Source organism: Pleurodeles waltl, chromosome 9, assembly GCF_031143425.1.
Source record: "Pleurodeles waltl isolate 20211129_DDA chromosome 9, aPleWal1.hap1.20221129, whole genome shotgun sequence".
NCBI lineage: Eukaryota > Metazoa > Chordata > Amphibia > Caudata > Salamandridae > Pleurodeles > Pleurodeles waltl.
Genome location: NC_090448.1, coordinates 978694088 through 978709192, shown reverse-complemented (window position 1 = coordinate 978709192; position 15105 = coordinate 978694088). Strand labels below are relative to the sequence as shown.

The 15105-nt window shown below is 49.6% G+C and overlaps 1 protein-coding gene across 1 annotated transcript in view; it reads right to left on the bottom strand.

Moving 5' to 3' along the window:
• The window catches only part of ANGEL1 (angel homolog 1), a 306748-nt gene that overhangs the window by 13170 nt on the left and 278473 nt on the right, over positions 1 to 15105 (bottom strand). The window contains exons 8-9 of the mRNA XM_069208434.1: positions 4240 to 4309; positions 3931 to 4094 (exon numbers count right to left, since the gene is read on the bottom strand). Of these exons, the coding sequence (XP_069064535.1) occupies positions 3931 to 4094; positions 4240 to 4309 (234 nt within the window). The remainder of the gene's footprint in view (positions 1 to 3930; positions 4095 to 4239; positions 4310 to 15105) is intronic.

Below are 15105 nucleotides of genomic sequence, written 5' to 3'. Positions count from 1 at the left end.
ACCTGCGTGCCTATATATGTGTCCCCGACATCACTTTTGGTGACAACTACGACAACCCGCAAAACTGAATTAAGCCATCTGACAGCCCGCACTTTTGCACTGTTCATGCAAAAGTTTCAAGATCCAGTCTCACACCGGGGAAGTTCAAAGGTAAGGGATCTGCAGCTAGAAGTCTCTATCAGATAAATAAAATAAATAAGTCTGGAATGTGTAAAGCATGGCAAATCACCTGTGAAGGTCTCAAGGGGCTGAATTGTAGGCACAGGAAGATTAAGTGATTTGCCCTGAATCACAGAATGTTGAGCAGACGCCAAGACTTGAACCTGGTTCCCCCGGCTCCAAAGTTGACAGTTCAGACGGTTGCACCATATCCTCTCCTTTTTGTTTGGTTTAGTTCCTCATCATGCTTGCTAAGCTTTCTCTGACCTTCACACTTACTTCATTTAGACTTCTTTCACTTCAGTTCCACTTCACTGGTGCCCCCTTGACTTACATATGCATGTTTCCATCCTAACACTAACCTTGCTTGTAATATTTATTCCTCTGGAACCTTACTTGCTGGATTTCACTTTTCCTTTCTCCCTTGAATTCTCCTGCCTAAGAACTATAAAATCCTTGCATCATGTTCTATTCCTAGGCTTTTGCCATTTTCAAATTCTCACACTTTCCCTTTTCCCCTCTTCTTAAACTTGTCTGCTTGGTTTTGCTGCCATCAACAACACAAACCTTTTGATTGTTCCTTGACAGCAATTTTTTTATATGTCCCGACTTCTCCGTATTAATTTTCCTTCTTTCTTGTTTTTACACTCTGTAAGGAAATGCCTCCTTGGCATGGTTACCCCCTGACTTTTTGCCTTTGCTGATGCCAAGTTATGATTTGAAAGAGTGCTGAGGCCTGCTAACCAGGCCCCAGCACCAGTGTTCTTTCCCTAAAACTGTACTTTTGTTTCCACAGCTGGCACACCCTGGCATCCCGGTAAGTCCCTTGTAACTGGTACCCCTGGTACCAAGGGCCCTGATGCCAGGGAAGGTCTCGAAGGGCTGCAGCATGTCTTATGCCACCCTGGGGACCCCTCACTCAGCACAGACACACTGCTTACCAGCTTGTGTGTGCTGGTGAGGAGAAAATGACTAAGTTGACATGGCACTCCCCTCAGGGTGCCATGCCAACCTCACACTGCCCATGGCATAGATAAGTCACCCCTCTAGCAGGCCTTACAGCCCTAAGGCAGGGTGCACTATACCATAGGTGAGGGCATCAGTGCATGAGCACTATGCCCCTACAGTGTCTAAGCAAAACCTTAGACATAGTAAGTGCAGGGTAGCCATAAGAGTATTTGGTCTGGGAGTCTGTCATACATGAACTCCACAGCACCATAATGGCTACACTGAAAACTGGGAAGTTTGGTATCAAACTTCTCAGCACAATAAATGCACACTGATGCCAGTGTACATTTTATTGTGAAATACACCCCAGAAGGCATCTTAGAGATGCCCCCTGAAAACATACCCGACTTCCAGTGTGGACTGACTAGTTTTTCCAGCCTGCCACACACATGACATGTTGCTGGCAACATGGGGAGAGTGCCTTTGTCACTCTGTGGCTAGTAACAAAGCCTGTACTGGGTGGAGGTGCTTCTCACCTCCCCCTACAGGAACTGAAACACCTGGAAGTGAGCCTCAAAGGCTCACCCCCTTTACTACAGCGCCACAGGGCATCCCAGCTAGTGGAGATGCCCGCCCACTCCGGCCACAGCCCCACTTTTGGCGGCAAGGCCAGAGGAGATAATGAGAAAAACAAGGAGGAGTCACTGGCCAGTCAGGACAACCCCTAAGGTGTCCTGAGCTGAGGTGACTCTGACTTTTAGAAATCCTCCATCTTGCAGATGGAGGATTCCCCCAATAGGATTAGGGATGTGCCCCCCTCCCCTCAGGGAGGAGGCACAAAGAGGGTGTAGCCACCCTCAGGGCTAGTAGCCATTGGCTACTAACACCCCAGACCTAAACACACCCCTAAATTGAGTATTTAGGGGCCCCCAGAACCTAGGAAAACAGATTCCTGCAACCTAAGACGAAGAAGGACTGCTGACCTGAAGCCCTGCAGAGAAGACAGAGACACCAACTGCTTTGGCCCCAGCCCTACCAGCCTGTCTCCCCACTTCGAGAGAAACTACAACAGCGACGTGCTCCCCAGGGTCCAGCGACCTCTGAAGCCTCAGAGGACTACCCTGCATCTAAAAGGACCAAGAACTCCCGAGGACAGCGGCCCTGTTCCAAAGAAACTACAACTTGCAACAAAGAAACAACTTTTAAAGGACTGCACGTTTCCCGCCGCAAGCGTGAGACTTTCCACTCTGCACCCGACGCCCCTGGCTCGACCTGCGGAGAAACAACACTACAGGGAGGACTCTCCGGCGACTGGGACCCTGTGAGTAGCCAGAGTTGACCCCTCTGAGCCCCCCAGCGACGCCTGCAGAGGGAATCCAGAGGCTCCCCCTGACCGCGACTGCCTGCTTCCAAGAACCCGACGCCTGATAAAGACACTGCACCCGCAGCCCCCAGGACCTGAAAGATCCGACCTCCAGTGCAAGAGCGACCCCCAGGTGGCCCTCTCCCTTGCCCAGGTGGTGGCTACCCCGAAGCACCCCCCCTTGCCTGCCTGCTTCGCTGAAGAGACCCATGGGTCTCCCATAGAAATCTATTGCAAACCTGACGCCTGTTTGCACTATGCACCCGGCTGCCCCCGTGCCGCTGAGGATGTACTTATTGTGCTGACTTGTGTCCCCCCCCCCCCGGGTGCCCTACAAAACCCCCCTGGTCTGCCCTCCGAAGTCGCAGGTTCCCCCCCCCCCCTTCTCCATTGAAGCCTATGCGTTTTGGGCACCACTTTGACGTCTGCACCTGACCAGCCCTGAGCTGCTGGTGTGGTAACTTTGGGGTTGCCCTGAACCCCCAACGGTGGGCTACTTTGGACCCAACTTTGAACCCTGTAGGTGGTTTACTTACCTGCAAAACTAACAAATACTTACCTCCCCCAGGAACTGTTGAAATTTGCAGTGTCCAGTTTTAAAATAGCTTATTGCCATTTTTGCCAAAACTGTACATGCTATTTTGCTGATTCAAAGTTCCTATGATACCTGAGTGAAGTACCTTTCATTTGAAGTATTGATTGTAAATCTTGAACCTGTGGTTCTTAAAATAAACTAAGAAAATATATTTTTCTATATAAAAACCTATTGGCCTAGAATTGTCTTTGAGTGTGTGTTCCTCATTTATTGCCTGTGTGTGTACAACAAATGCTTAACACTACCCTCTGACAAGCCTACTGCTCGACCACACTATCACAAAATAGAGCATTAGAATGATCTCTTTTTGCCACTATCTTATCTCTAAGGGGAACCCTTGGACTCTGTGCATGCTATTTCTTACTTTCAAATAGTACATACAGAGCAAACTTCCTACACACTCACTTCTAGGCTTTCCATCATTGAAACACTTTTTTGGGCATTTTAAGGCAAAGAATCAAGCAGCCAAAGACTTTGACAGGTTGGTGTACCCTTTAAACAGAACGTTCAGCCCTGAATATTTCCCAAAATAAGCTTCACTTTTCCCCCCTTTTGTTTCTCAAGTTCCTACACTATTCCATCTGCTCAGATGAGCAGTGTTACAAATCATATTGACTCACTCTTCTTCACTTGCTAAAAGAATTGAACAAAATACCATTTTTAGAGGCATTTGATCTAACGAATGTCTTACATAGTTCATTTATTCTCGAAAATGTTGACACAAGTAGTTGAACTTTGACAGGGTCTGTAAAATATCAGGCATGGAATGTAACCCCTTCCTCTCCGAAAATGATAACTGAAGCTCTGCATCTATGGTTCTCAACCTCACAGTCGCATCCAAAGCTGTATTAATGCACACACTAACCTCCTTGGATCACATCGTGGAAGGGCTCAGCGGAAAAGAATATGTAGTCTACAGTAGCACCAAATCCCATGGGCATGGTAGTGACCTCTGCACGACCTTTAGCTGGCAGGAAGTGATTGTACACAGATGTCAGGCTTAAGCCATGCTGTATAGTACCAGGTGCCCTGCAGATCACAGGAAAGAGGATTTACTAATATAATAGATTAATAAAACCACAGGCAACACAATCAGTTTCAATGTAATCAAGTGCAGAGATGGGACACGTGGCCTTAGTGGTCAACATCTTTCATTGCCAAGAATATCAATTACCTCAGTGACGATCCTTCGGAATCTGGAGTATTAACTTTTGTTACACGCTGTGACCAGTCTTCTGGAGGCACTGAAAAACAGTATTAATTAGTGTCTGAACACCAAAGAAGATAAGATTAATCCATCATCCCTCAAAATAATAACAAGTGGTACGTAGTAAAATCAGCTCTTTCATAGAACGCAAGCAGAATAAAACGCAGGAGCACACAGAAAAGATGCAATAGTTATTTACCTGTAATCCTCGTTCTCTTCCGATGGAAGCTTTATTGTAGACATAATGCACGGACATGCCCCGTTCACATGCGCGATCTCAGAACACATTTGATAAAACAAGTATTGCATTTATCATTTTTGAAAAGTCAACTTTTAAAAGCAAGAAAGCAACCGACAGTCTAAAGTATGCTATGTTGGCTCATTTCCATTAATTTTCTTTAAAAGCAATGTAAGCCACTATTTAAATCAAGGTGAAAAAAACACTTTCACAAATATTTGTTCCACCACGCCCTGCCAGTGACTATAATTCTAGTTCGATTTTTGCAGGAATCAAGAGTCCGGAGGTAAAAACAGCCACTGTCCCATAGACGAGGAGAGTTGTTTATGACTCTAATGAAGCTACTCCCGGAGGAGAGCTAGAATTACACATACTCTTTCCTTTTCTAGGGCATCTTTATTTCTAGTCATACGCAATGAGCAGAACAGCAAAGAAAATAAGTATTCTATCTTAAAAGATTTCCTGGTGTTGGCCCATACGGGACTACGACTTGGAATATGAAATAATGTCTCATAAGGGTATGCAAGGGCTTTTGAGTGGCAACTTTACATATACCGGAAAGGATCCTTTGCCTTAGTATTGCAGCAGTAGTTACTATGGCCCTCATTACAACTTTGGCGGTAAAAGCTGCTTACCGCTGTGCAGAAGACCGCCAACACATCGCCGCGGCCGCGGAATTCCGCACAGCTATTATGACCCACATTCGGAATCTGCCAAAATTCAGACACCCACACAAGTCCACCACACCAAAGGTCAGTGATAAACTGGCGAAAACAAAACCTCCACCGTCACGCCAACAGAAATACGCCTACACTATCACGACACACGAATCCACGCGGCGGTCTTTCAACCGTGGTATTCCATTGGCTGTACACACTGTTGCGCTCAAAATACACACACACATACAAAACACTACCACATTGGACAGTTCGAAATACACACACCTGATACACATACACACACCACTCCCACACACCCATTACAATATAAAAAACACACCCACATCATCCACAAACCCCTACTACCAAAAATTCAGAAAGAAGGCCAGAGAGAGACAGCACCAGCAAGAACAACAGCATCCACAGGCACACAACACCATCACCCACAGAACTTCCACGCACCTCACACAACACACCAATACATATCAGCACACTTATCACCACACACTCCACCCCACACATCACCTACACCCCCCATGGCGCGGCAAAGACACCCCAGGTTCTCGGAGGAGGAGCTCAGGGTCATGGTGGAGGAAATCGTCCGGATAGAGCCACAGCTATTCGGATCACAGGTGCAGCTCACCTCAATTGCAAGGAAGATGGAGCTATGGCGAAGAATAGTGGACAGGGTCAACGCAGTGGGATAGCACCCAAAAAATCGGGAGGACATCAGGAAGAGGTGGAACGACCTACGGGGGAAGGTGTGTTCCGTGGTCTCAAGACACCACCTGGCGGTTCAGAGGACTGGCGGCGGACCCCCACCTCCTCCCCCACAACTAACAACATGGGAGGAGCAGGTCTTGGTGATTCTGCATCCTGAGGGCCTTGCAGGAGTAGGTGGAGGAATGGACTCTGGTAAGACAAATCTTAACTATTACATCCCCCACCCTACCTGCATGCCAGCACATACCCCCACCCTCACCCTCACCCCCAGCACTCCAACTCCTCGCATATGTCCCAACATCACAAACCACCCATCCCAACACCAAGCCCTGCATGCAACAACAAAGCATGGACAACCATCACTAAAGCATGCCCACTGCACATACCCATACAACCCCCTAAACCATCATCACACAAGGTCCCACACAGGAATGCAAGCACTGGGTACACGGTCACCCACCAATTGCACACCATGACACAGACAGATGTAATAACCATCCTTTTATACCCCTGCAGGACCCCTACCCAACGTCACCGGACAGAAGGGTCTACACACGCCGGCGCTAGTGGACAGGACGCCCCGCTACAGGACCACCACAACAGCACCCCACCCCCTGCAGAGGGAGAACCACCCCGCAAACGGTCCCTGAGATCCAGGAACAAGACAGAGCTCAATGCCAAGACCCCCGCCAAGAAATGAGACCACCCTGATTGTCATCCTACTGCCCCACTTTGTCACCTTGTCCATACTTAAACTGCCCCAGCTCCACTTCCTATGCCCATATGGGCAATGCACCTATGAGACTAATAGACTGGACTCTGCCATGGACATTCCTCCGCCATCACCCCTCACCATTTTACTACCCCCTCCAATATTGAGCACTTAAATAAACACACTTAAAGCACAAACCAATCTGGAGTCTGTCTGTGCTTTCGAAATAGTGTATTAGCAATTACAGTGACAAAATGCTCTTTCAATTGTAATGTCAACATACCTATGCCACACAGCTCTAGTCCATGAGGAATCTAAGCAGATGTCCCACAGTGGGACCCACATCTGTGAAATCGTAAGGGAAAGTGACAACTCAGTGACCATACACTGGGTGAAAACGACAGACAGTAGAGAGGTAGTAGTGTGAAAGTACATGTAGTAGGCAGGTCTGTACTTTTACCTATGTCTCACTGGAAATATTGCTGGATCACTGAGTCTCTGTTGTTCATGTCTTCTTCCTCTGCTTCCTCGTCTTCACTGTCCACAGGCTCCACAGCTGCTACAACACCACCATCTTGACCATCCTCCTGCAGAAAAGGCACCTGTCGCAAAGCCAAGTTGTGAAGCATACAGCAGGCCACGATGATCTGGCACACCTTCTTTGGTGAGTAGAATAGGGATCCAGCTGTCATATGGAGGTACCGGAACCTGGCCTTCAGGAGGCCGAAGGTCCGCTCGATCACCCTCCTAGTTCGCCCATGGGCCTCATTGTAGCGTTCCTCTGCCCTTGTCCTGGGATTCCTCACTGGGGTCAGTAGCCATGACAGGTTGGGGTAACCAGAGTCACCTGCAAATGGCGAGGGACAACTGTTAGACACGCACTAACCTGGAGGGATATCCCCAGACTCAGACAACCATTCCCACTGTCTTGCTTCCAGGTGCTCACCTAATAGCCACACACGGTGCCTCTGGAGTTGACCCTTCACATAAGGGATGCTGCTATTCCGCAGGATGTAGGCGTCATGCTCTGAGCCAGGGAACATGGCATTCACATGGGAGATGTACTGGTCTGCTAAACATACCATCTGTACATTCATCGAATGATAACTCTTCCGGGTTCCGTACACCTGTTCACTCCTGTGGGGGGGGACCAAAGCCACATGGGTCCCATCAATGGCACCTATGATGTTGGGGATGTGTCCCAGGGCATAGAAATCACCTTTCACTGTAGGCAAATCCTCCACCTGAGGAAAAACAATGTAGCTCCGCATGTGTTTCAGAAGGGCAGACAACACTCTGAACAATACGTTGGGAAACATAGGCTGGGACATCCCTGATGCTATGGCCACTGTTGTTTGAAAAGACCCTCTTGCAAGGAAATGGAGCACTGACAGCACCTGCACTTGAGGGGGGATTCCTGTGGGATGGCGGATTGCTGACATCAGGTCTGGCTCCAACTGGATACACAGTTCCTGGATTGTGGCATGGTCAAGCCTGTATGTGATAATCACATGTCGCTCCTCCAATGTCGACAGGTCCACCAACGGTCGGTACACCGGAGGATGCCTCCATCTCCTCACATGTCCCAGCGGACGGTGCCTATGAAGGACAACAGCGAGCACAGAGTCAAACAACTCAGAGGTACATACCCACAGTTTACACAGAACACCATTCAAACACAAAAGGTGGCCTGTATGTGTTTTGAGTCTAGGCCTAGGTATGTGTGACACAGTTGAAAATGAAGCCATGTGGGCCCCTGAAATGGCGGCTGCCTGACCTCTAAAGTGGGACAATGGGATGTGAGGTAACCGCGCTGGCGTTGTACACCGTCGCGGTAGGCGGTCGAAGACCACAGCGCAATGCTGCATTGGTTAACATTGGACCCTATTGGGTCCCAGGAGCCAATGATGATGTACGTCGGCGGTGACGGTACGCACCACCGCGGACGTCACCGCCATTTTCTATCTGTTCAATCACTCGATACCTGATCTTCGACAGGAGAGGACCTACACTACAAGTGCTGCTGTGACCTCAGTCTGGAAGAGACAATGGCTCGAGTGTCTGGGGAAAGGGCCCCTGCCTTCACATCAGAGGAGTTGGAGAAACTCGTGGATGGGGTCCTCCCCCAGTACACGCTACTCTACGGTCCTCCAGACACACAGGTAAGTACACAGGGAGCATGTTGTATGGGCTATGCCTGTGTGGAGAGGGCTGGATGTAAGAAGAAAGGGGGGAGAGTGCTGCGTGCATGGAAGACGGTGAATGCATGTGCCACATGGCAAGGGTAGAGATGGGGGCCAATCAGTTTGACGGTGCAGTTGGTAATAACTTCTCTTTTTCCCCTGAACTTTTCATGTAGGTCAGGGCCCACCAGAAAAAAGATATTTGGCGTGCCAACGCCAAGGATGTCCGGACCCTGGGGGTCTACCACAGACGGAGCACCCACTGCCGGAAAAGATGGGAGGACATTCGCTGCTGGAGCAAGAAGACGGCGGAGGCTCAGATGGGGATGGCCTCCCAACGTGGGAGGGGTGCCCGTCGTACTATGACCCCACTGATGTTCAGGATCCTGGCGGTGGCCTTCCCGGAGTTGGATGGGCGCTTGAGGGCATCACAGCAGCCACAAGGGGGTGAGTACACTCTCATTCTGCTGACTTTGCGCGCAGTGGAGGTGTCTGGGTGGAGGAGGTGGGCTGTGGGTTTCCCTAAGCCAGGAACAATTCCGTAGGCAAGGCCCCTCCGTAAGGCAGGCCATGTGGCACCCCACCTCTGTACAGTGACAACTACACCTAGTCATGCCCCTGTGTCATCTATGTGTGCAGATGTTGTCCATAGCCTTGTATGCATTTTCCCAGGAATTGAACAGTGGAGCCCAAGAGCGCGCCGTAGTGCAGGGGGCTTCTGTGTCTGTCGTGTCCGCCAACGGTAGCGGTAATGCATGCACCCAACATGTCTTTCTTCTGTCGTCCCCACCCTTTTTTTGGTCTCCCTGTTCTTGTGTGCATTAGCATCATCAGGCGGAGGAGCAGTGGCACCGGAGCACCAGGGGGCTGCATCCCACATGGACATGGAAGGCCATACTACGGAATCGGACTTTACCAGTGGGACGGAGGGCGAGGGGAGCTCCACGGCGGGGACAGGAGCTGACACCAGTGACACGGACTCGTCCTCTGATGGGAGCTCCCTTGTGGTGGCGGCAACATCTATGCCACCCCCATCTACAGGTACAGCCGCCACCCCCCCTTCCAGCACCGTCCTCGCAGCAGCCCCTCAGCCTTCGCCCCGTGCCCGCTCACCCGGGAGGGTGGGCATCACCTTCGCCCCAGGCACCTCAGGCCCTGCCCCAGTCACCCCTGCTGCCCTCAGTGAGGAGCCATTGACCTCCTCAGGTCCCTCACTGTTGGGCAGTCTACCATTCTGAATGCCATCCAGGGTGTAGAAAGGCAGTTGCAACAAACAAATGCATTCCTGGAGGGCATTCATTCTGGTCAGGCGGCCCTTCAGCGAGCTTTTCAGACTCTGGCCTCAGCACTGATGGCAGCCATTGTCCCTGTGTCTAGCCTCTCCCCTCCAACTTCCTCCACCCCGACCCAATCCCCTGTACCTCAGCCTATCCCAAGCACACCTACTGACCAGCATGCACACACGTCAACACACAAGGGAAGCTCAGGCAAACATAAGCACCACACACTCCACAGGCACTCACGCAAGCATCAGACACATGCAGACACACCACCATCCACTGCCTCCACTGTGTCCCCCTCCTCCTCGTCTCCCTCCTCCCTCCCAGTCTCGTCTACACCCACACCTGACACAAATACAACCACCTACCAACAGCACAATCCTTTGCTAGCACGACAAGACGGCTACACTTTGCGACGCTAATACAAAAGAGAACTGCACACACATATCCAAACTACCTATTCATCTCACACGCAACACATACCACGCAACCCCAGCACATCACATATCACCCTCTGCGCAACCTACACACACCACACAACACCTATGTCCCCACAAAGGCACCCCCGTTTCACCGATGAGGAGTTGCAGGTCATGGTTGAGGAAATAGTCAGGGTAGGGCCACAGCTGTTTGGAGCACAGGTCCAGCAGATATCCATTGCCAGGAAGATGGAGCTATGGTGGAGGATCGTGGACAGGGTAAATGCTGTTCGACTACATCCACGCACAATGGACGACATAATGAAGAGGTGGAACGACCTACGGGGGAAGGTGCGTTCCATTGCAGCAAGACACCAGCTCGCCATGACCGGCAGTGGACCCCCACCTACTCCCCCACAGCTGACAGCATGGGAGGAGTAAGTCTTGGCAATCCTGCATCCTGAGGGACTCACTGGAGTAGCTGGAGGGCTGGACACTGGTGAGTCAACATTTACTATCTATCACCCCCTCAATACCTGCATGCCACCACCACCCCTCACCCTGACACCCATCACCCCACTCCATCCCACACAGTGCACCAACACAATTAACAAACCAAAATGTCAAGCCCTGCATGCCATACCCACTGCATGCCATCCCCTCTGCAAGCACATCCCTTCCATTCCTGCATGTACACCCAGCACCAATGTATGCACAGCATGGAGAAATAACAATCCCACAATCCATCACCATACACAAACAAAGGTGGCAGGGCAACAGCAATAATATTGGGGAAGCTAGTGATGGAGAATATGTCACAGACATGTAGCATAATAAACCACTTACATCCCCACAGGTGCCCCAGCCAATCTCAGCAGCAAGGAGGTGCCATGGCTACCCAATCCCCCACCAGAAGATGCCCCCAATGATGACAGCAACTCTGGAGCTCTGGATCTGGATGAACTCCCTGGCACATCAGGGATCACTGGTCAGTCGGTCCACACCCAGTCCACTACAAAGACTCCCCCTCAGAATCCAACACCACAGCTGCCACCCAACGTCCCCAGACCTCTGTCCCCAGGACAGGTCAATCAGTAGTGTACCCACCTGTACCGTGACCCAGGAGGCACTCACTAATGTCCTGGGGGCTTACCAAGAATCCTAGGACAAGATAGGTCAGGTGATAAACATCATGCAGGAGAACCAGCAGCTGCAGAGGGAACACCACCAGGAGCTCAAGCAAGAATTGCAGGCCCTGAACACTACCATGGTCTCCATTGCAGGGGTTCTGAGTGATATGGCCAACATCATGAGGGACTACACAGTGCACCAGTGGACCCCTTCCACTAGCCAGTGTACTGGCCAGCCCTCCACATCTGCTGAGGCTAGTGGACAGGAGACCCTGCCATAGGACCCACAGGCCACCAGCACCCCGCCCCCTTGCGACCCAGACAGACACCAGAGGCAGTTGCCGAGACCAAGACCACCACTAAGAAATGAGCCCTTCCTGAATGTCCACCTTGTGTTCTACTGTGTCACCTTGTCCACTTTGAACTGCCATTTCTCCCCTTTCCATGGCCTCTTGGACAATGGACTTGGGCTAGAAACAGACTGTCCCACTACAATGGACTATTCCCAACCATCACCCCACTCTATTGCACTTTGCATTGTACACAAATTTGTTGTAAACACCCTTGGACACAACTTGAGTAATAGTGCTTTATCTGAAGGTAATGTACAATGTACTGAACTGTAATGAACTGCATGATCCTGTGTAAATGTCCAGTAATATGTAGATCCATCCTACAAATGTGTCTCAGCAGTCTGCATACATCACAGCATTACACAGTTGTAACCACAGCAGAATCTGCAATAAGGGAAGGCATGGGTGACAGCCAGGTGGGATGCAAAGGTAATGACTAGCATAATGCTACAGCCACACAACCCAACACTGAAATAGAGTAATGTTTAGTTCAACAGTCTTACCTGAGCGTTATTGGAAGTGCTGCTGGATCATATGTGTTCTGTTGTCCACATCCTCCTCCTATTCCTCCTCCTCACTGTCCTCAGTGTCCACTGCTGCCAGAGCTGCATTGTCACCTCCCTCCTTTTACGGCTAGGGCACATGCCATCTGAGGGCCAAATTGGGGAACATGCAGCACACAACAACAATCCTGCAGACCTGCTCAGGGGAGTAGCATAGGGATCCACCTGTCAGATGGAGGCACCTGAAACTAGTCTTCAGGAGCCCGAAGGTCCTTTCAACAATCCTCCTAGTATGCCCATGAGCAACACTGTACCTATTCTCAGTCCCTGTTCTTGGATTCCAGGACAGGTTTGGGTAGCCGGAGTCACCTGCAAAAAGTGAGGGACACACATAAGCCCTGCACAATGGCACGGGGCATGACTCCTGAAGGCATACACGGACATACATTGGGTGGGGCCTCAGTCCCACCTATAAGCCACATTCTGTGCCTTTGTTGTTGTGCCATCAGCTATGGGACACTGCTATTCCTCAGGACAAAGGCATCATGCACTGACCCAGGATACTTGGTAGCACTGTGGGAGATGAAAAAGTTACTTACCTTCGGTAATGCCTTTTCTGGTGGATACATTAACTACCTGTGGATTCCTCACCTAAAGAATTTTCCCCCACGCGCCAGCTTCGGCGAAAATTTTTCTTCTACCTCTGCACGTCGACGATGACATCACAATCGCCCGACTCCACGCGACGCCGTATGATGTCATCCAGGCAATAAGAAGCCCTCGTCGACGTGCTGACGTCAGTTATCACCATTTTTTACGTGCCTTTGAGGCGAACAGGCGAACATTGACCTTGGAGAGAAACATAATTACATCAAGCCAAATTTTTTTTTTTTTTTTTAAATATATTTATTGGTTTTATATTTCGAAATATGATACAAATTGTTCAGTTTGCAACCACAGGATAAACCAAAACAATGGTTAATTATCTAAGTCTTGAAACAAATACACACAACCCCTCTATGCACTTCACGGAACGCTTCTGGTCTTGCAATATCATTCCTGGCTGCACCCTCCCTAGGTTTATCCTTCACTGTTTATTTTATATAGGCATTCGTTTGAGACCTGTGTGAACCTTGCTTTACGTGCATGGGTTCCCTGAGTGTCTGAGGGAAGGGGCATCAGCTAGGTTAGTGTATACGAGTGGCTCCCCTGGTTTTCTGCTCCCCGCGCCGCGCTACCACTGTGGTGACATAGTCTTAGTGGGCATTTATTACTAGAGAGATGGGCGGATGTGATGCATGTGCACTGTGTTGTCTGGGTGTCTTATGAATTCTGTTCCCGTGATGAGGGGTGCAGGTGAATTTATGCTGTGGTTGTAGCGAATACGCGCGCCCCAATTTAAGGAGGCTTTTCATCGTTTTTGGCCTCCAGCTTTGTTACCATATCCTCCCATGTAGAGCAACCTGTGTGTTGCCGCCCTTCACGCACCATTCTTTTTAGTACCTGATATTCAGTGCGCGCCCAGCGTGTTATTAGAGAGTGCCAGGATTTCAGATCGGGAGCCATAGAGGCTTTCCAATGCATTGCTATTAACCTTTTATACATTAAAAAGGCCAGGTCTATAAATTTATGTAAATGTCTTTGTTTTTTTGGTCTCTTCCTAAGTCCCAACAGGCAGGACCCGGGGTCTGCTACCAGTGCCAGTCCCGTAAGCCCAGATACCTCCTCTACCACCTCCGCCCAGGCCGTTTGTATATTCGGGCAATCCCATACCATGTGGAAAAAGGATGCTGACTACATCAAGCAAAATTATATAGCAAAATTTATTGCAATAAGAGAAAATGAAACTAATGGCAAGAACACCCTCATGTAGAAACAAATATATATATTCAAGTTCAAACATGTTTCCTTTGAAAAATACCATACCATATATAGAAAGAAATACATATATACATGTCATCATTATATACAAATATACAAGAAAACGGTGCTCACCCAAGGAATTCGTGGTAAGACCAATCTGGCAATGGGGAGGTGGGTGTGACCATGAGGAATCCACAGGTAATTAATGTATCTACCAGAAAAGGCGGTACCGAAGGTAAGTAACTTGTTCTTCTGATGGATACACCTACCTGTGGATTCCTCACCTAAAAAATAGAGTCCCAAAGCAGTACTACCTCCGGATGTGGGTGCCTGAATAGTCAAACCAAGAAATCCTGCAGCACTGAGCGTGCAAAATGGCCCTCCCTCCTGACCTCAGAGTCCAAACAATAATGTTTGACAAAAGTATGGAGGGACGCCCAAGTTACCGCCTTGCAGATGTCAACCACAGAAACACCCCTAGCCAAGGCCAATGAAGCAGCCTTTGCTCTGGTGGAATGAGCTCGTAGCCCCACAGGTGGTTCTTTCTTTGCTAAGGAATAACAAAGTTTGATACAGAGAATGACCCACCTGGACAGTGTTCTCTTGTGGACTGCTCTGCCTCTCCTCTTCCCCACGTATCCAACGAAGAGCTGCTCGTCTTGTCTGAACTCCCTCGTCCTGTCGACAAAGAAGCTCAATGCTCTTCGTGGATCCAACCGGTGAAGCCTCTCTTCCTCTTTGGATGGATGAGGAAAAGGGTAAAAGGAAGA